Source organism: Mustelus asterias, unplaced genomic scaffold (assembly GCF_964213995.1).
Source record: "Mustelus asterias unplaced genomic scaffold, sMusAst1.hap1.1 HAP1_SCAFFOLD_69, whole genome shotgun sequence".
NCBI lineage: Eukaryota > Metazoa > Chordata > Chondrichthyes > Carcharhiniformes > Triakidae > Mustelus > Mustelus asterias.
The window spans coordinates 417,408-438,544 of NW_027590131.1; the positions used below are offsets into that span (position 1 = coordinate 417,408).

Below are 21,137 nucleotides of genomic sequence, written 5' to 3' on the forward strand. Positions count from 1 at the left end.
AGAGCTCATGGAGATGGTGAGAACATGCAGGTTCATGTGTATTTCCTGTGGGTGATAGGCTGGATGTGACTCTCCATGAAGGTCACCAATCTCTCTGTGGAGGATGCTATTTGTGCTCAGACCTGAGACATGGTAACACTGCTGGCCTGGATTGACTCCTCCATCCTTTGTGTATGGATACACACAGCCTTTGGAAACTCCACCAAATGTTAAAATACCTTACGCTGCAGCTCCAGTATCTGCTGCATTGTTAAAGACTCCAGTCACATTTCATCTTCCTGAAGCTGACAATGACCTGTCCTCTCGAGAGTGTGAGTGAACTCAGCTATTCCTGCCTCCATCAGCTGTTCGGGTTTGTGTGTGCTCTCCTGTGCTGCCAGATTGAAACCCCTTTGCGAATCGTGTGAGACAGAATCTGCTGTGGCCGATGTTATGGGGAATAATATGACAGTCCGTCCTCTAACGACCCCACCTCATCTTCAGAGCTACACGCCTGTCTCCCGCTCACCGCAGCTGTTGATTTGTGAGAGAGTGAAGAATGTTAGAGGGTAATGCACATTCCAACATGTCCTGCAGACTGTTCCTAACCCAGAGCTCCATGTGACCAATAGAAGAGACACAAGCTCCAAGTTATGGACTCCGCAGCAGAGTCTCTCCTGTACCCATCCATTCACTCACTCACTCTCTCTGGATCCACATCCCATCTCACCATCAGCGATTGCCCACCCAGCCTCCAGGTCTCCCAGCTCCAGCACTGCATCTTCCATTGGCATAAGGATGACACAATCCAGACACTGTCACTCTTGGCTCCTTCTCTGACGCTGTGTGCCCTCTTCTCCAAGAACATACATTTCCATTGATACTCACCCATCAAAGACACACACAAGCCTATGGTGCTGCCAGACTGCCCATCATGGGACCACCAGGATGGTCACTCAGTGTCGGCAGTGCAGCAGTCATCTCTGACTGACCGGAACCCTTCACAGAGAGGCTGACATGTTCCTGAAGATTGATGCTGCTGTCTGGACATTGCCAGTGTCTGGGTGGAGATGTTCTTTCCACCATTCCTCTTTCATCCTTATTCACATATCAGCCTGTAAGTTTAACGCTCACCTTGTCAGAACATATCAGGTTATTGATCCTTTTGCCTCACTGCAGCCACGTGCTGCCTGCTCTGGCCCTTGGCAGTGTCTATCCAGACTTGCTTGGGTTGATGTGACAGGTCTCCTCCTCCAGTCCTGAGGGAACAGAACCTCACTCCAAACCGATATAGCCTTGAGAATTTCCAGGGAAGTGTCAGCGAATTGGGTTTAATCTGCCTTCTGCCATTTCAGCCCTTTGTTCATTAACCAGGGCTCCCTCACTGCTCCCTTCAGAGCCTTTAAAAGTGCCGCTGGCTGCCTTTTAATCTGGGGCCAGCATTGCCAGAATTGTGCTGTCCCCTGCAGCCAGTGGTTAAGCTCTGGAATGCACAGGGTTTTGGGGGAAGGTGGGAGAATGCCACTTAGTGAGTTGCTCATTCGGAGAGTCAGTGCAGACACAATGGGCCGAATGGCCTCCTTCTGCTCTGTAACAATGCTGTGATTCTGCCTGTGCTGCCTGAGTGGACGGATTTCCCGAACCTGTCAGATATTAATGTGCCCGTTCTGGCTCTGTGTGGAGTTGGTTAGTTCAGTTGGTTCATGTCTCGAGTGTGATGTAGAATGACGCTAATGTTGAGCGTTTGGTCCTCGTACCGGCTGTGGGGTTCATGGAGTCCCACCTCCTCCCATTGCCTCACGTTTACTAAGTTGTGTCCCTGAAGCTACATGTAACTAATTGTCTCTCTCTATTGGAGAGAAATGTTAATATTTCACTGAGGACCATGGCGACTAACACTGTCCACACGGCAACATCACCGACTTCCAGCTCAAATATCTGTACATTTACAACCATTATCTCCACAGAATTGTTACTGAGCACAATGCGGCCATTTGGCCCATTGTGTCTGCACCAGCTCACCAAATTAGCAGTCGGAATTTGTGTCATTCTCCAGCCTTTTTCTCGTATCCATTTTCGGAGCTCATTGTTTATATTCATATAATCATCTAATTCCTTTTTGACTGCTTCGATGCAGCCGACCTCCACCACACTTCCCGGCTGTGAATTCCAGACCCAAACCACTGGCAGTGTGAGAAAGGTTTCTCTCTCATCATCTTCAACCCCACCACACACTCCATTCCTGAGCCACTGACCATCCCATGTCCCTCCCTGTGACTCAGGGTAAGGACATGGGAATCCTGTGCTCTTCCCTTTCACCATCATCCTTTTTGTCATTTAATCACTCCGGCACTTCCATTTTGTTCTTTCCTTGTCACCCGCCCATCCCCAGCTCCCTGTCACGAAAATTTTTTTAAATTCACTGCTACTTCCAATTTCTAAGTTTCGCGAATTGAACCGAAACTAAATCTGTTTCTCTCTTCACAGATATTGCCTGTCCTGATGAGATTTTCCACATATTTTATTCATGTTTCAGATTTACAGCATCAATAGAATTTTGCCTCCTGTATGAACTGAAGTTGTGTTTCTTGAATGTCCCGCGCTGTACATTATTATTGTTCATGATCTTATTCTTAAAAACACTGTGGATTTACCCTGATTTCTGTTATTTTTCTCTCTCTGATCGCCAGTCTGTCCCTTAACGAACTCACCGATTCTTGTGCCGAGGACCTGGCCTCTGCTCTCAGTACAAACCGCTCACTGATAGATCTGAATCTGGGTTACAATAAACTGGGAGATTCCGGAGTGAAACTGCTGTCTGTGGCTCTGTGGAATCCGGAATGTAAAATACAGAAACTGCAGTAAGTAGCAGACTGTGTGAGATTGTGTTTATAATACCTGAATATTCAACAATATAATTTCACCACTGGTATTTGTATAAAAAATACTGCCCATTACTATTGGCGTCAGTTATGAAGAAGGAAAACTGCTTTTCCTCTGATTCCTGTTGCTTCTCTCTCTGATCCCTGAGCAATGGGATGTCAGTCCCACAGATCCTTATGTTGAGGGAGTGGGGGAATAATGTTATGGTTCACCCTCTGAGGTCCTCTCCTCCTCCTCAGATGTGCACAGCTCTCCCCGGACACAGCATCCATTGATCTGTGAAAAGGGGGAGAGTGAGTGGATGACAGTAAATGGAGGACAGGACATGGCGGTGGAGTCACTCTGTTAGTAACAGATGTCAGTACAGTCGCGAGAGGTGAACTTAGTTCCAATGATCCAGATGCGGAATCAGATTGGATAGAGATATGTATGAGCAAAGTTAAAAGTTCTCTTGTGGGAATCATTTATAGGCTCCTAACAACAGTCACAATCTCCGACACAATACACAGGAAAAATAATGGGGCCTTGTAAAAACAGATTGCAATAACCACGGGTGATGTTAATCTTCATGTACAAAGAACCGCACAGCACAGGAACAGGCCCTTCAGCTCACCAAGCCTGTGGCGCCTCCTAACGCTTATTCAGACCCAGAACGTACTGCCAATTTGCAGTTTCTATTCCTCTGTTTGTCTCTTGTTCATGTGTCTACCAAGATGCACCTTGGACATTGGAAACGTGCCTGCTTCTGCCACCTCCATTGGCAGTGCCTTCCAGGCACCCACCACCCTCTGGGTGAAAACTTACCCCACACACCTCCCTCCAAACTTTGCTCCTCTCACCTTCAACCTGTGCCCTCTTGTAGTTGACCATTCCACCCTGGAGAAAAGTCTCCGACTATCCACCATATTGATGCTTCTCATAATTGTGGATACCTCCATCAGGTCACCCCTCAGCCTCCCTTTTTTGTAGTGAAACAATCTGTGTTTATACAACGTCTCCTCATAACCTAACCCTCCTTGACCAGGCAACATTCTGGTAAACCTTCCTTGCACCCTCTCCAAAGCATCCACATCATTCTGGTCGTGTCGCGAACGGAACTGCAAGCAATATTCAAATGTGGCCAACTGAAGTTTCATGCAGCTGTAACATAACTTGCCAACTTTTACACTCGATGCCCCGGTCGATGAAGACAAGCATGTTGTCTGCCTTCTTGACCACCTCATCCACCTGTGTTGCCACTTTCAGGGATCTGTAGACTTGTACACACAGATCCCTCTGTAGGTCAATGCTCCTGTGGCTTCTTCCATTTACTGTATAAATCACTCAGATTGTCAAAAGTTGAATAGAAGATTCGTTCACAGAATGGATTCAAGCAATTTCTTGGAGAAGCACGTTCCAGTGCCAATCACACAACAAGCTGTTTTAGACATGGTGATGTGCAAATGTGTGGCGTTTCCAACAAAAATGCATTCCTTTCATTTGAAAAACAGCAGCAGAAGTGTTCCAGCCGTTGCTAATTCAAGGACTGTATTAGATTCAGTGAAGATGTGGCACCGGGGTTGGCACTGCTGCCTCACAGCGTCAGGGAACCGGATTCATTCCAGCCTTGGACGACTGTGGAGTTTTCACATTCTCCCCGTGTCTGTGTGGGTTTCCTCCGGCTGCTCCTGTTTCCTCCCATAGTCCAAAAAAACTGTGTAGGTTGGGTGGATTGGCCATGCTAAATTGCCCGTTAGTGTCCAAGATGTGTAGGTTAGGTGGATTAGCGGCGTAAATATGTGGGGTTACGGGAACCCGGGCAACTGCAGATCTATTAGTCTGACATTGATGGTATGGAAATCCTATAATAATCTATAATAAAGGAAGAGATAACAGAAAACTTTGAAATTAATGGCAGGATTAGACAGGGCCAACATGGATTTATGAAAGGCTGGCACGGTGACACAGTGGTTAACATTGTTGCATCACAGCCAGGGGCCCGGGTTCAATTCCAGCCTTGGGTGACTGTGTGGAGTTTCCACATTCTCCCCGTGTCTGTGTGTGTTTCCTCTGGGTGCTCCGGTTTCCTCCCACACTCCAAAGATATGCATGGTCGATGGATTGGCCATGGTAAAATTGCCCTTCGTGTCCCAAGATATGTAGGTTAGGTGGATTAGCCCCAGTAAATTTGCGAGGTTATGGGGAGCGGACCTTGGTAAGTTACTCTGTCAGTGTGTCTCGATGGGCCGAATGACGATTCCTACACGAGGGATTCTATAGTTGCATGATTCACACAAGAGGTTATTAAATAAAATTGGAGCACGTGGGATTGGGAGGAATATACCAGCATGGATTGAGAACTGATCAATGGACAGAAACAAGGAGTTGGAATAAATGGGTTACTTTTGGGTTGACAGCCTCTAACTAGTGGAGTACGGCAGGGATCAGTGTTTGGGTCTCAGCTATTCAGAATCTACATGAATGATATGGATGTGGGGATCAAATATAATATTTCCAAATTTGCAAATAATGGAAAACGAGGTGAAAATCTGAATTGTGAGGAGGATGCAAAGATGTTTCAAGGGGATGTGGAGAGGCTCAGGGAGGCTCCACAACTGGAGTAATGTGTACAGTGTTGAGCACTTTCCTTAAAAAAGGATAGAATTGTATTGGAACCAGTTCAGAGAAAGTTCACTCGGCTGATTCCTGGGATGGAGAGGTTTATTTTACGAGGGAAATTTGGGCAGATTGGAGCAATATCTATGAAAGTTCAGAAGATTAAAAGGTGATCGCATTGAGGGGATGAGACAGGGTGGTTGCTGAGAGGCTGTTTCTTCTTGTAAGAGAGACCAGAACAAGGGGACAGATTTTAAAATGTAATTGTTCGTCCCTTAAGACTGAGCTGAGGAGAAATTTATATTTTTAGATGGTGGCTGGTCAGTGGAATTCTCTTCCCTGGAGACTCGTGGCGGCAGAGTCATTGAATATATTCAAGGCTGAGTTCAGAATGATTTTGGATTGAGAAGTGAAGCAAGGGTTACGGGGAAAAGAGTTGAGACTATAATTAGATTTAATGACATTTAATCACTCCGGCACTTCCATTTTGTTCTTTCCTTACCAGCCGCCCATCCCCAGCTCCCTGTCACTTAAAACAATTTAATTCACCGCTATTTCCAAGTTCTAAGTTTCGCTAATTGAACTGAAACTAAATCTGTTTCTCTCTTCACAGATATTGCCTGACCTGATGAGAGTCTCCAACATATTTTATTCATATTTCAGATTTACAGCATCAATAGTATTTTGCCTCCTGTATGAACTGAAGTTGTGTTTCTTGAATGTCCCGCGCTGTACATTATTATTGTTAATGATCTTATTCTTAAAAACACTGTGGATTTACCCTGATTCCTGTTATTTTTCTCTCTCTGATCTCCAGTCTCCAGAATAATGATCTCTCAGATTCTTGTGCCGAGGACCTGGCCTCTGCTCTCAGTACAAACCGCTCACTGATAGATCTGAATCTGAGTTTGAATAAACTGGGAGATTCAGGAGTGAAACTGCTGTCTGTGGCTCTGAGGAATCCGGACTGTAAAATACAGAAACTGCAGTAAGTAGCAGACTGTGTGAGATTGTGTTTATAATAACTGAATATTCAACAATATAATTTCACCACTGGTATTTGTATAAAAAACACTGCCCATTACTATTGGCGTCAGTTATGAATAAGGAAAACTGATTTTACTCCGACTCCTGTTGCTTCTCTCTCTGATCCCTGAGCAATGGGATATCAGTCCCACAAATCCTTATGTCGAAAGTGTGGGGGAATAATGTTATGGTTCACCCTCTGAGGTCCTCTCCTCCTCCTCAGATGTGCACAGCTCTCCCCGGACACAGCATCCATTGATTAGTGAAAAGGGGGAGAGTGAGTGGATGACAGTAAATGGAGGAAAGGACACGCGGTGGAGCCTGTCTGTTAGTAACAGATGTCAGTACAATAGCGAGAGCTGAACTTAGTTCCAATGATCAAGATGCAGAATCAGTTTGGGTAGAGATAAGAATTTACAAGGTTAAAAGATCACTTGTGGGAATCATTTATAGGCTCCTAACAACAGTCACAATCTCCGACACAGTACACAGGAAAAATAACGGGGCCTTGTAAAAACATGCTGCAATAATCACGGGTGATTTTAATCTCCATATACAAAGAAGAACAAAGAAGCAAACAACACAGTAACAGGCCCTTCAACCCACCAAGCCTGACTCCTAATCCTTATTCAGACCCAGTACTTACTGCCCATTCGCAGTTTCTATTCCTCTGTTCGTCTCCTGTTCATGTGTCTATAAAGATGCATGTTGGACATTGGTAACATGCCTGCTTCCACCACCTCCATTGGCAGTGCATTCAAGGCACCCACCACCCTCTGTGTGAAAAACTTACCCCACACGTCTCCCCTAAACTTTGCCCCTCTCACCTTCATCCTGTGCCCTCTTGTAGTTGACCATTCCACCCTGGAGAAAAGTCTCTGACTATCCACCATATTGATGCTTCTCATAATTGTGGACACCTCCATCAGGTCACCCCTCAGCCTCCCCTTTTTGTAGTGAAACAATCTGTGTTTATACAACGTCTTCTCATAACCTAACCCTCCTTGACCAGGCAAGATTCTGGTAATCCTTCCTTGCACCCTCTCCAAAGCATCCACATCATTCTGGTCGTGTCGCGAACGGAACTGCAAGCAATATTCAAATGTGGCCAACTAAAGTTTCATAAAGCTGTCACATAACTTGACAACTTTTATAATCGATGCCCCGGTCGATGAAGACAAGCATGTTGTCTGCCTTCTTGACCACCTCATCCACCTGTGTTGCCACTTTCAGGGATCTGTAGACTTGTACACACAGATCCCTCTGTAGGTCAATGCTCCTGTGGCTTCTTCCATTTACTGTATAAATCGCTCAGATTGTCAAACGTTGAAAAGAAGATTCGTTCACAAAATCTATTCGAGCAATTTCTTGGAGAAGCACGTTCCAGTGCCAATCACACAACAAGCTGTTTTAGACATGGTGATGTGCAAATGTGTGGCGTTTCCAACAAAACTAGATGCCTTTCATTTGGAGAAGAGCAGCAGAAGTGTTCCAGCCGTTGCTAATTCAAGGAGTGTATTAGATTAAGTGAAGATGTGGCACCAGGGTTGGCACTGCTGCCTCACAGCGTCAGGGTCCCGGATTCATTCCAGCCTTGGGCGACTGTCTGTGGAGTTTTCACGTTCTCCCCGTGTCTGTGTGGGTTTCCTCCGGCTGCTCCTGTTTCCTCCCATAGTCCAAATAAACTGTGCAGGTTAGGTGGATTGGCCGTGCTAAATTGCCCGTTAGTGTCCAAGATGTGTAGGTTAGGGGGATTAGCGGCGTAAATATGTGGGGTTACGGGAACCCGGGCAACTGCAGATCTATTAGTCTGACATTGATGGTATGGAAATCCTATAATAATCTATAATAAAGGAACACTTCGAAATTAATGGCAGGATTAGACAGGGCCAACATGGATTTATGAAAGGCTGGCACGGTGACACAGTGGTTAACATTGTTGCATCACAGCCAGGGACCCGGGTTCAATTCCAGCCTTGGGTGACTGTGTGGAGTTTCCACATTCTCCCCGTGTCTGCGTGTGTTTCCTCTGGGTGCTCCGGTTTCCTCCCACACTCCAAAGATATGGATGGTCGATGGATTGGCCATGGTAAAATTGCCCTTAGTGTCCCAAGATGTGTAGGTTAGGTGGATTAGCCCCAGTAAATTTGCGAGGTTATGGGGAGCGGACCGTGGTAAGTTACTCTGTCAGTGTGTCTCGATGGGCCGAATGACGATTCCTACACGAGGGATTCTATAGTTGCATGATTCACACACAAGAGGTTATTAAATAAAATTGGAGCATGTGGGATTGGGAGGAATATACCAGCATGGATTGAGAACTGATCAATGGACAGAAACAAGGAGTTGGAATAAATGGGTTACTTTTGGGTTGACAGCCTCTAACTAGTGGAGTACGGCAGGGATCAGTGTTTGGGTCTCAGCTATTCAGAATCTACATCAATGATATGGATGTGGGGATCAAATATAATATTTCCAAATTTGCGAATAATGGAAAACTAGGTGAAAATCTGAATTGTGAGGAGGATGCAAAGATGTTTCAAGGGGATGTGGAGAGGCTCAGGGAGGCTCCACAACTGGAGTAATGTGTACAGTGTTGAGCTCTTTACTTAAAAAAGGATAGAATTGTATTGGAACCAGTTCAGAGAAAGTTCACTCGGCTGATTCCTGGGATGGTGAGGTTTATTTTACGAGGGAAATTTGAGCAGATTGGAGCAATATCTATGGAAGAGTGCAGAAGGTTAAATGGTGATCGCATTGAGGGGATGAGACAGGGTGGTTGCTGAGAGGCTGTTTCTTCTTGAAAGAGAGACCAGAACAAGGGGACAGATTTTAAAATGTAATTGTCAGTCCCTTAAGACTGAGATGAGGAGAAATTTATATTTTTAGATGGTGGCTGGTCAGTGGAATTCTCTTCCCTGGAGACTCGTGGCGGCAGAGTCATTGAATATATTCAAGGCTGAGTTAAGAATGATTTTGGATTGAGAAGTGAATCAAGGGTTACGGGGAAAAGAGTTGAGACTATAATTAGATCAGCCGTGATGGAGTGTGCTCGAGGGGCTGAATGACCTGCTGCTGCTCCGAGGTATTTTGTTCCTATCCCAATACGTCCTTCAGACTGCTCTCTGTGACCAGTGATGGATAAACAAGCTCTATGTTTTGTCCTCACCAGACGCTCTCCTGTGCCCATTCATTAGGCCACCCACTCAACCCATCTCACCAGCAGTAATTACCCACTCTGCCCCCAGGCCTTCCTGATCCAGCACTTCATCTTCCATTGGCGTAAGGATGGCAAGACCTGGATGTCTCCACTCTTCTTCACTCATTCCCTGATGATGTTTGCTCTCTTTCCAAACACACAAATTGTTACTCACCCATCAAACACATGCAGTAGCCCAGGGTTGTCCAACGTGTGGACCAAGGGGCGAATGTGACCCTCGAAGCCCCTCAATGCGGCCCCCGGAGCGAGTTTCCAGAATCTCAGTCTCACAGTTCAGTTTGAATGGAAGAATCTGCATGGAGCTGCTCCTCCAATCACATCCCGTTTCTTTCCCATGTTTGCTGCTGATAGGATTTTGAGCCAATCTGCAGCAAATGTGGGAGAGAAACAATTTGTGATTGATGAGGATTAAACTCTAATAATCATCTTTATTTATTACTCATTATTGTGCTCAGCAAGTTGTTTCTTTTCATATCTCAGTTTAGTTTTTAATTGAAATTTCTGCTGTGCCAAACTTTATCATTCTGAAATTTACTCACCGGCCGCTTGAGTGAGAAAAACATTGACGTGTGTTTGCCCAGTGAATATGTTGGTCAGCCCTGCTCGAGCCTATGCTGGTGGCAGCCTAACGGACATGTCTCTGACAGTCAATGCTGCTGCCTTTGCATTGTAAGAGTTTTAATACCAGGTTAAAGTCCAACAGGTTTATTTGGTAGCAAATACCATTAGCTTTCGGAGCGCTGCTCCTTCGTCAGATGGAGTGGAAATCTGCTCTCAAACAGGACACAGAGACACAAAATCAAGTTCCAGAATACTGATTAGAATGCGAATCCCGACAGCCAACCAGGTCTTAAAGAGACAGATAATGTGAGAGAAGGCAGCATTAAGCACAGGTTACAGAGATGTGTATTGTCTCCAGACAGGACAGCCAGTGAGATTCTGCAAGTCCTTTGCATTGCCAGTGTCTGGGGGGAGATGTTCTTTCCACAATTTCCTCCTCATCCTTATTCACATATCAGGCTGTGCTGCACTCACCGTGGCAGAACACATCAGGACATTGATCCTTTTCCACTCTGTAACCACGTGTCTGAAACCTGCTCACCTCCCAGCAATCTCCATCCAGACTGGCTTGTACCGATGGGATAATCTCCTCCCATCCTGAGGGAACAGGACCTCCCTCCGAGCCTGAGCAGCCGGGAGGAGCCCCTCCGGGGGGGGTGGGGGGGCGGGGGCGCAAGCCTTGCTCTGCTGTCTGACATTTCAGTCCTTCATTCAGTCAGCAGAGCTCCCTCGCTGCTCCCTCCAGAGCTGCTGTGTTTGAAAGTCCTGCTGCCTTTGGAGATGGTGCCAGCATTGCCTGAACCGGGACTGCCCCGTGCCCGGGCTGCCTCAGTGGGCAGCTCGCCCTGCCTGCCAGCCGTTAATTGTCCCCCTCTGAGAATATCACCTTCATAACTCTGCCTATCCTGCCCACACGGACACACCACCCATTTCCAATCCCCATGCTGGCACTTGAGCTTCTGGTAAAATCACAGCCATTATCTTCAACCTCACCACAAACTGCATTCCCAAACCACTGACCATCCCATGTCCCTCCCGAGCCACTCCGAGTAAGGACATGGGGATCCTGTGATTGTGGTCCTGTCCCATCATCACTTTTATCATTTAATCACTCCTGTAATTCCAGTTTGTCCTTTCTTTGTTTCTTCCCCAGCCACCCACCGCTGTCACTTCAAACCTCTCAATTCACTGCCCGTTCCCAGTTCCAATGGAAGCTCAAACTTTACCCCTGTTTCTCTCTTCACATGTATTTAGCGAACCTGCTGAGCATTTCCAGTTTATTTATATTTCATTTTCAGCATTGAGTATTTCCTCATTCTACAGAAATGCAGGTTGTGTTTTTGGAATGTCTGATACAATACATTATTATTGTTATTAACAGTATTATTTAAAACACTGGGGATTGAGCCTGATTCCTGTTATTCCTCTCTCTTGTCTCCAGTCTCGGATTTAACGCTCTCACAGATTCTTGTGCTGAGGATCTCGCCTCCGCTCTCAGTACAAACCAGACACTGAGGTTTCTGTACCTGGAATCAAACTCCTTCACAGATCAATCTGTCCCTGCTCTCCGCCGCCTCATACTGACCTGCAGCAGTCTGGAGGTGATCGAGTGAGTGTTTGTGTGAATTTTTAGTGTAACAATTAAAATATAAATCGATTTAAAGTATAAATGGGCCTGAATCTTCCAAGCAGCAGCAATGGTATGTGTGAAAATTCCCCCAAACTGAAACTGCTGCATATTTCTCCCAGGATCTTAGGCACTGCGACCCTGGGAGCTCCATCAGAGCAGACGAGAGTCGGGGAAGAGACAGCACGCACCCTATTTACAGCACAGTGACCCCGGGGAGCTCCATCAGAGTAGAGTCGGGGAAGAGAGAGCACGCACCCTATTTACAGCACAGTGACCCCGGGGAGCTCCATCAGAGTAGAGTCGGGGAAGAGACAGCATACACCCTATTTACAGCACAGTGACCCCGGGGAGCTCCATCAGAGCAGAGTCGGGGAAGAGACAGCACACACCCTATTTACAGCACAGTGACCCCGGGGAGCTCCATCAGAGTAGAGTCGGGGAAGAGACAGCACACACCCTATTTGCAGCACAGTGACCCCGGGGAGCTCCACCAGAGTAGAGTCGGGGAAGAGAGAGCACACACCCTATTTACAGCACAGTGACCCCGTGGAACTCCATCAGAGCAGAGTTGGGGAACAGAGAGCACACACCCTATTTACAGCACAGTGACTCCAAGGAACTCCATCAGTGCACAGTCCTGGAAGAGAGAGAGCACACACCCTACTTACAGCACAGTGACCCCGGGGAGCTCCATCAGAGCAGAGTCAGGGAAGAGAGAGCAAACACCCTATTTACAGCACAGTGACCCCGGGGAGCTCCATCATAGCGGAGTAGAGTCGGGGAAGAGAGAGCACACACCCTATTTACAGCACAGTGACCCCGGGGAGCTCCATCATAGCGGAGTAGAGTCGGGGAAGAGAGAGCACGCACCCTATTTACAGCAGTGACCCAGGCGATCTCCATCAGAGCAGAGTGGAGTCACGTAGAGCGAGCACACCTTATTTACAGCACAGTGACCCCGGGGAGCTCCATAAGTGTTAGTTGATTGTGGGAGTGAATGGGTTGGTGTGTCGCTGGATGAGTGGTTAGTCACGGAGCTGAGGAGAGGTTCAAGGATTAGTTCTGGGTGTCGGGAGGGTGGTCGAGTTGTATTGTGTTGGGTTGGAGGGTTAATCAGCAGTTTGGATGGTGGCTGGGAGTTGGTAATGTTGTTGGGTGTCTAGTTAGATTTGGTTACGTGGTCGGAGGTTGGGATTGGTTTCTAGCTTTGGAGAGTAGTGGGTTGGGGTTGGTTCTTGAGTAATCAGTTTAAGTCAGAGAGATAGTCAAGAATGTATTCAAGAGGCGGCTGGATATAGCACTTGGGGCGAACAGGATCAAAGGTTATGGGGAGAAAGCAGGATTAGGCTTTTGAGTTGGACGATCAGCCATGATTGTGATGGATGGTGGAGTCGGCTTAAAGGGCCAAATGGCCGCCTCCTGCTCCTATCTTCCATGTTTCTATGTCAGGTCAGGAGAAGTTGGGACGGATGAGGCCAAGTTGGGAGGTTTAGTCAGATTTGTTCAAGGGCTAGTGGGAGGTAGTCGGGCTGGAGGGGAGGGAGAGATGATTTAGGGGAGTGATAGCCTGTCTGGGGGAGATACCAGCAGTAACCAGGCCTGTGACACCACAGCTGGTTCTGCTGTGGGACAGGGTCGGGCAAAGAGCAAGCGAGCAGTAGTAATAGGGGACTCGCTAGTTAGAGGCACAGACAGGCGTTTCTGTGGCTGCAATCGAGACTCCAGGATGGTGTGTTGCCTCCCTGGTGCCAGGGTCAAGGACGTCTCTGAGCGATTGCAGGACATTCTTAAGGGGGAGGGTGAGCAGCCAGAGGTCGTTGTACATATTGGTACCAACGACATAGGTAGGAAAAGGGATGAGATCCTGAAATGTGAATACAGAGAGTTAGGCAGAAGGCTAACGTGTAGGACCTCGAAGGTAGTAATTTCAGGACTACTATCGGTACCACGTGCGAGTGAGAGTAGGAATAGGAGGATTAGGCAGATGAATGACTGGCTTGAGAGCTGGTGCAGGGGGCAGGGATATAGATTTTTGGATCATTGGGATCTTTTCTGGGGAAGGGCTGATCTGTTCAAGAGGGATGGGTTACATTTGAACTGGAGGGGGACTAACATCCTGGTGGGGAGATTTGCTCGAGCAGCTCGGGAGCGTTTAAACTAGTTTGGCAGAGGGGTGGGATCCAAAGCAGGAGGGAGACAAAAGAGAAGTTTGAGGACAGCACGGAAGTTAAAGAGAGCACATTAATTAGTAAAGGCAGTGTCAGTAATCCTAGTACCAGACAGATCAGACAGAAGCAAGACAGAGCAAGGGAAGTCCAGATTAAACTGCATTTATTTCAATGCAAGAGGCCTGACGGGCAAGGCCAATGAACTCAGGGCATTGATGGGTCCGTGGGACTGGGATATTATAGCAATTACTGAAACATGGCTAAGGGAGGGACAGGACTGGCAGCTCAATGTTCCAGGGTACAGATGCTATAGGAAAGATAGAACAGGAGGTAAGAGAGGAGAGGGAGTTGCACTTTTGATTAGGGAAAGCATCACGGCCGTACTGAGAGGGGATATATCCGAGGGTTCGGCCACTGAGTCTATATGGGTAGAACTGAGAAAGAAGAAGGGGGAAATCACTTTGATAGGGTTGTACTGTAGGCCCCCAAATAGTCAGCAGGAAATTGAGGAGCAAATATGTAAGGAGATGACAGGTCGCTCCAAGAAAAATAGGGCGGTAATAGTCGGAGATTTTAATTTTCCCAACATCGACTGGGACAGCCATAGTATTAGAGGGCTGGATGGAGAGAAATTTGTTGAGTGTATTCAGTCGGAATTTCTCATTCAGTATGTGGATGGCCCGACTAGAGAGGGGGCAAAACTTGACCTCCTCTTGGGAAATAAGGAAGGGCAGGTGACAGAAGTGTTAGTGAGGGATCACTTTGGGACCAGTGACCATAATTCTATTAGTTTTCAGATAGCTATGGAGAATGATAGGTCTGTCCCAAAAGTTAATATTCTAAACTGGGACAAGGCCAATTTTGCTGGTATCAGGCAGGAACTTTCAAACGTTAATTGGGGGAGTCTGTGGGAAGGAAGAGGGATGTCTGGGAAGTGGGAGGCTTTCAAAAGTGTGTTAACCAGGGTTCAGGGTAAACACATTCCTCTCAGAGTGAAGGGCAAGGCTGGCAGAAGTCGGGAACCCTGGATGACTCGGGATATTGAGGCCCTGGTCAAGAAGAAGAAAGAGGTACATGACGTGCATAGGCAGCTGGGATCAAGTGAATATCTTGAAGAGTATAGGGGGTGTAGGAGTAGAGTTAAGAGAGAAATCAGGAGGGCAAAAAGGGGACATGAGATTGTTTTGGCAGATAAGGCAAAGGAGAATCCAAACAGCTTCTACAAATACATAAAGGACAAAAGAGTAACAAGGGAGAGAGTAGGGCCTCTTTAGGATCAACAAGGCAATCTGTGTGGATCCACAAGAGATGGGTGAGATCCTAAATGAATATTTCTCATCAGTATTTACTGTTGAGAAAAGCATGGATGTTACAGGAACTTGGGGAAATAAATATTGATGTCTTGAGGAGTGAACATATTACAGAGAAGGAGGTGCTGGAAGTTTCAAAGCGCACCAAAGTCGATAAATCTGTGGGACCTGATTAGGTATATCCCAGGACGTTGTGGGAGGCTAGGGAGGAAATTGCGGGTCCCCTAGCCGAGATATTTAAATCATCGATAGTCACGGGTGAGGTGCCTGAAGATTGGAGGGTGGCAAATGTTGTGCCTTTGTTTAAAAAGGGCTGCAGGGAAAAGCCTGGGAACTACAGGCCAGTGAGCCTCACATCTGTGGTGGGTAAGTTGTTGGAAGGCATTTTGAGGGACAGGATCTACAGGCATTTAGAGATGCAAGAACTGATTCGGGACAGTCAGCATGGCTTTGTGAGTGGAAAATCATGTCCACAAATTTGATTGAGTTTTTTGAAGGGGTAACCAAGAAGGTCGATGAGGGCAGTGCAGTTGATGTGTCCATGGACACTGATTAGATGCTCTGACTGTGACTGTTAATGTATGAAATGAGAGGGGAGAGATACAAAATGGTGCACTTGGAATACTGTGTGTGCAATTCTGGTCACCCTATTATAGAAAGGATATTATTAAACTAGAAAGAGTGCAGAAAAGATTTACTGGGATGCTATTGGGACTTGATGGGTTGAGTTACAAGGAGAGGCTAATAGACTGAGACTTTTTTCCTTGGATCATAGGAGGCTGAGGGGTGACCTTTTGAGGTCTATAAAATAATGAGGGGCTTAGATCAGCTAGTTGGTTGATATCTTTTCCCAAAGGTAGGGGAGTCTAAAACTAGAGGGCAAAGGTTTAAGTTGAGAGGGGAGAGATAAAAAAGTGTCCAGAGGGGCAATTCTTTCACACACAGGGTGGTGAGTGTCTGGAACAAGCTGCCAGAGGTAGTAGTAGAGGCGGGTACAATTTTATCTTTCAAAACGCATTTAGCTAGATAACAAACAAAGAACAATACAGCACAGGAACAGGCCCTTCGGCCCTCCAAGCCCGCGCCGCTCCCCGGTCCAGGATTGAATCCTGAATCCAGGATCCCCGCCCAATTTTCCAGCCTATCTACATCCTAATATCCTATCCACTGAGCTGTCCCTCACAGCTACGATGCTTTGTTCATCACAGCCTATTAACTCACCCCCACCCCCCCATTCCAGACCATGTGATCTCCAGGGAGAGGCGAAAACCCAGAGTGAAAACCAATATGGGGGGAAAAAAAATCTGGGAAATTCCTCTCCGACCCCCTGTGGCGATCGAAACGAGTCCAGGAGATCACTCTGGCCCTGATCAGAAAATGCTTCCCAACCCTATTCATTTCCACTTCTGCTTTACGAACACCATCTGAATTCCCTGCCCCCGAGACAGGTTCCCAACTATCCGCAGTCTCGCTCTGTACTGGCACCAGCAAGATGATCATAGAATGAAGCCTTGAACGAGAAACAAAGAACAATTAGCCCGCGCCGCTCCCTGGTCCAAACTAGACCACTCTTTTGTATCCCTCCATTCCCACTCCGTTCATATAGCTGTCTAGTTACATGGGTACGATGGGTATAGAGGGATATGGGCCAAATGCGGGTAATTGGGATTAGTTTCAGGGTTTTTTAAAAAAAGGGTGGCATGGACAAGTTGGGCCTGTTTCCATGCTGTAAACCTCTGAGACTCTATGAGTGGGTCTCGTCAGATTGTGGGAGGTGGAGTATGGGGATCAGTGGGAAGTGATTGGGGGACTCGGTTGTGCTATTCAGGTATTAGCCCAGGTGGTGAGCTGTCTAACATTACCTGAGTAACTATCCAGGTAAACTTTGTGGATCTGTCCCAAGTATCTGACTCTAACTGCAGCAGGGGAGTTCCCCAATAGTAGTTAATACCTCTGGGACAATTCCCAGGTAGATCAGTGCGTCGGGACATCCACAGGGTCCCGATGCTCATCTTCGGATGTGTGTCTGGTCTCTGGCGATCCAGAGACCAGAAGATTTGTCCCATTAACTCCAGTCTCCTGTTATTTACTCTGTTGTTCAATCTGTTTATTTCCTGTTTCATCTTTAATCTGTTTCAGGCTGGAGATGAATCCGTTCAGTCCAAATGGAGAGAGACAGCTGGAGTCTCTGCGGGGATCCAGACGGGGACTGACAGTGACAGTGGGAACATTTCAATCTATAAACATTGCTGCTCCACCGGTTACAGTCAAATCCTGAATTGTGAAGATCTTCGACAGCTCCTTCCAAACCCTTCATTCCTGCCCCTCTCCCTCCCTATTCCATCAGCCCCTCCAGCCTGGCACTGATTTCCCTGCTTACCTGGTTTCCCAGCTGGAAAACTGTTGTAGTTTTAGTCTCCACATTGAAGGAAAGATTGCTGCAAACCATTGTTTAAGCAGCAATGTGTTGTCAGTGTTCTCAGCAACAGAGTCTTCAACCTCCTTTCAAAATGGAGCAGCAGAGATCATTCTCCAGAGAGAGAACAGTGTGTGTGTGATTCTGACAGTACCCAGCAGGGGGCAGATTGGTCAATCTTGTCAGAGTTTCCTCTCTGTCTCTGTGAATGAATTAAAGGCTCCACCAGCCTCTCCTCAAAACCTCTTTCACTATCTGGTGATTAAAGTGACACAATGCCACCATCTGCTGGTGGCTCCCAGCTACTGCAGGCGCTGCTCTCTGTGGGATCTTGCTGTGTGTATTTTCCCTGCAGCCTATCCTGCTGGGAGACCATGGTTCCGCTCCCGAAATTCAGTGTACTGATAACTGACTGTGATTGCTTCCATCTCCCACCACTGCCCCCAGCCTCATTTCTCAATGTGAATCAGTGATCAACACAAACAGTGGTCACAGGGTGACATGATTTAAAATGGTCAGACAGAAACCTTTCTGAGAGCATTTCAATCCAGGTTCATCATCAGAGAGAGAGAGATTATCCAGAGCAGGCGAGAGAGAGAGAGGAGGGCGATGGGTACGTACAGAGATAGGGGGAGATAAACAGGCAGAGAGAGAGAGAGAACAGAGATAGATCATCAAGTGCAGGAGAGGGGGAGAGAGAGAGGTGGATAGGGACAGAGATGGTGGAGGTAAAAGAGAGAGAGAAACAGAGAGGAGTGACTGTGCTAGAAGTGGAAGGTTCCCTGTTCATGTCAAATGTACAAACAGCACCAAACCAGGAGTGATGTCCCCTTATTTTAAGTGGGGAGGGATGGAAGGAAGAGGGGCGGATAGAGGGAGAGGTGTGGTCCCTCATTCCCACTGACTTCACCTCAATCCTCACTTAAATATCACATTGTATCTGGCCATGTTCAGACTGTGTGGGATCTTGCTGTGCACTCATGATCTGTGCCTCCTCCCTGCCCCATATTCCTAACACTATATCAGTGTCCACATTTTAAACATAAAAGATTGAGGGAAAGGAGGGTGGGATATCGAGAGGAACAGGGTAAGGCAGAGCTGCAGAGAGGGCGTTTCGATCGAGTTCTCACAGGGGCTTGGAATGAAAAGGGCTGCGATTGGGACCCGGTTTAATTGGCCAATTGGACAGTGTTTTACTCTCAGTAATGTCACGGTGCTGTGTGAGAGCCCAGGGCAGCGCTTCAATCTACTTTTACTGAGTTTCTCTTTGTAACATTCTCAGTCTCCCTCTCTCACTGTGAAGTACTCGGGAGGGAGAGGGAGCTGAAATTCATATTCCTGAGCCTGAGGAAAGGCTTGTTCTCCATCCCAGAGTCCTCCTTGTGTTTTTAAACAGGGCACTGGGATTTGTGGGTGGAAAGGATTGTTCTGTTTCACTGGGCCTCAATTCAAGGCCTGTGTGACTAGGCCTCAATTCAAGGCCTGTGTGACTAGGCCTCAATTCAAGGCCTGTGTGAGTAGGCCTCAATTCAAGGCCTGTGTGACTCGGCCTCAATTCAAGGCCTGTGTGACTCGGCCTCAATTCAAGGCCTGTGTGACTCGGCCTCAATTCAAGGCCTGCGTGACTGGGCCTCAATTCAAGGCCTGTATGACTCGGCCTCAATTCAAGGCCTGTGTGACTAGGCCTCAATTCAAGGCCTGTGTGACTCGGCCTCAATTCAAGGCCTGTGTGACTCGGCCTCAATTCAAGGCCTGCGTGACTGGGCCTCAATTCAAGGCCTGTATGACTGGGTCTCAATTCAAGGCCTAATCTCAGGGGCACCTTTGCATTTCTTTAATTCCCGAACAGGGTTTAAGTGGCTGAATTCAATGGTTGAATAAAATGTGCAGCAGCCACTTCAGGGTGGGATTGTGGATTTTCCTGCTCCCCCTCCCACTATTCTCTTCTCATTCTGAGCTTTAAAACATGATGCACAGCGTACATCATTATTTTAAACGGTCAGACAGCAACTTATCAGAGAGAGCACTTCATCCAGATTCACACTGAGATAGAGAAACAGAGCAGAGATCAGGACAGATTATCCAGAGCAGGAGAGGGAGGGGTGCAGAGATTGTGTATTGGATAGGTCTCGATCTGGGGGGAGAGTGAAAGAGACAGAGAGGGGGGCGGGGGTGATAGAAGCTTCATTGCTGAGATTGAATGTATTGATATCGAATGAGGGAGATTCTCAGTGTTGGTGCGGTTTGTAAAATGAGTCAGAAACACCGCTGGAGGTGGGGTTCGACGTGGAGAGACACAGATCAGGGAAGGGATGGGGGAGTGGGCAGCCTCCCCTGTTTCTTTACTGCCCAGCCTCTGGAGTAAAGCCCCCACCCACTCCCCCCATCAAAAATGGAAACTGCTTCCAATTATTCCCCAATACAATTGTTCACACTTTACTGTGAACTACATTCCACTGACATTCCCAAAGCAGCACAGAAAAGTGACTGGTTATTTTAAACATTGAAACTGAACTATATTAACTTACGAATCCCTCACATTGTACAGAAATGTTGACCCTGTTTTGATGAGAGTGATCAGATTAACATTGAACCATGAAAGCAGCCTCCGTACTGAGATTAACCACATTTGCAGCAATTCCAGAGTATCAGAGACATTGCTCTGTGTATTGTGTGAATCCAGCTGTGAAATATCGGAACATTTTGAGCTTCCACTTTTCATCATTTATTAAAGTACATTGTTCCAGCCCTTTTCAATCTAAGTTGTGTCGGTTTACATTTCCCTGAACTCAAACCTCTCCATCAGTTTTGTCAATTTACAAAATATGAATAACTTTGCAATTTGATGTTTCCAGCGATGCTGCTGACGATGCTGGATCATTGTTTGTGTCATTGGCCAGGATGTTTCGCATTCTGTCACATTAAATGGTTCAAAAAATATGACAAAACTGCAGATATCTTTCTGTGGCTGGGTGGGGAGGGAGGGGGGGTGACAGCATGCATCTGTATCAATATATTTAAATCTCAAATATGTGTAGGCCATTTAACCCATCGAGCCTGCTCCACCACTCTCACACACACACAGACATAAACACACAGAGACAGACACTCACACACACACACACACACACACTCAGACACACATTCACAGACACACACACTCAGATGCAAACACACGGAGACACACACAACAGACACAGACACACATTCACAGACACACATTCACAGACACACATTCACAGACACACACTCACAGACACACACTCACAGACACACACTCACAGACACACACTCACAGACACTCACAGACACACACTCACAGACACACACTCACAGACACACACTCACA

General features: G+C 47.0%; 1 protein-coding gene across 1 annotated transcript in view; it reads left to right on the plus strand.

Moving 5' to 3' along the window:
• The window catches only part of LOC144483444 (NACHT, LRR and PYD domains-containing protein 3-like), a 37,321-nt gene extending 16,601 nt beyond the window's left edge, over positions 1–20,720 (plus strand). The window contains exons 5-8 of the mRNA XM_078202130.1: positions 2,670–2,840; positions 6,275–6,445; positions 11,706–11,873; positions 17,512–20,720. Of these exons, the coding sequence (XP_078058256.1) occupies positions 2,670–2,840; positions 6,275–6,445; positions 11,706–11,873; positions 17,512–17,650 (649 nt within the window). The 3' untranslated portion in view covers positions 17,651–20,720. The remainder of the gene's footprint in view (positions 1–2,669; positions 2,841–6,274; positions 6,446–11,705; positions 11,874–17,511) is intronic.
• The last annotated feature ends 417 nt before the right edge of the window (positions 20,721–21,137 follow it).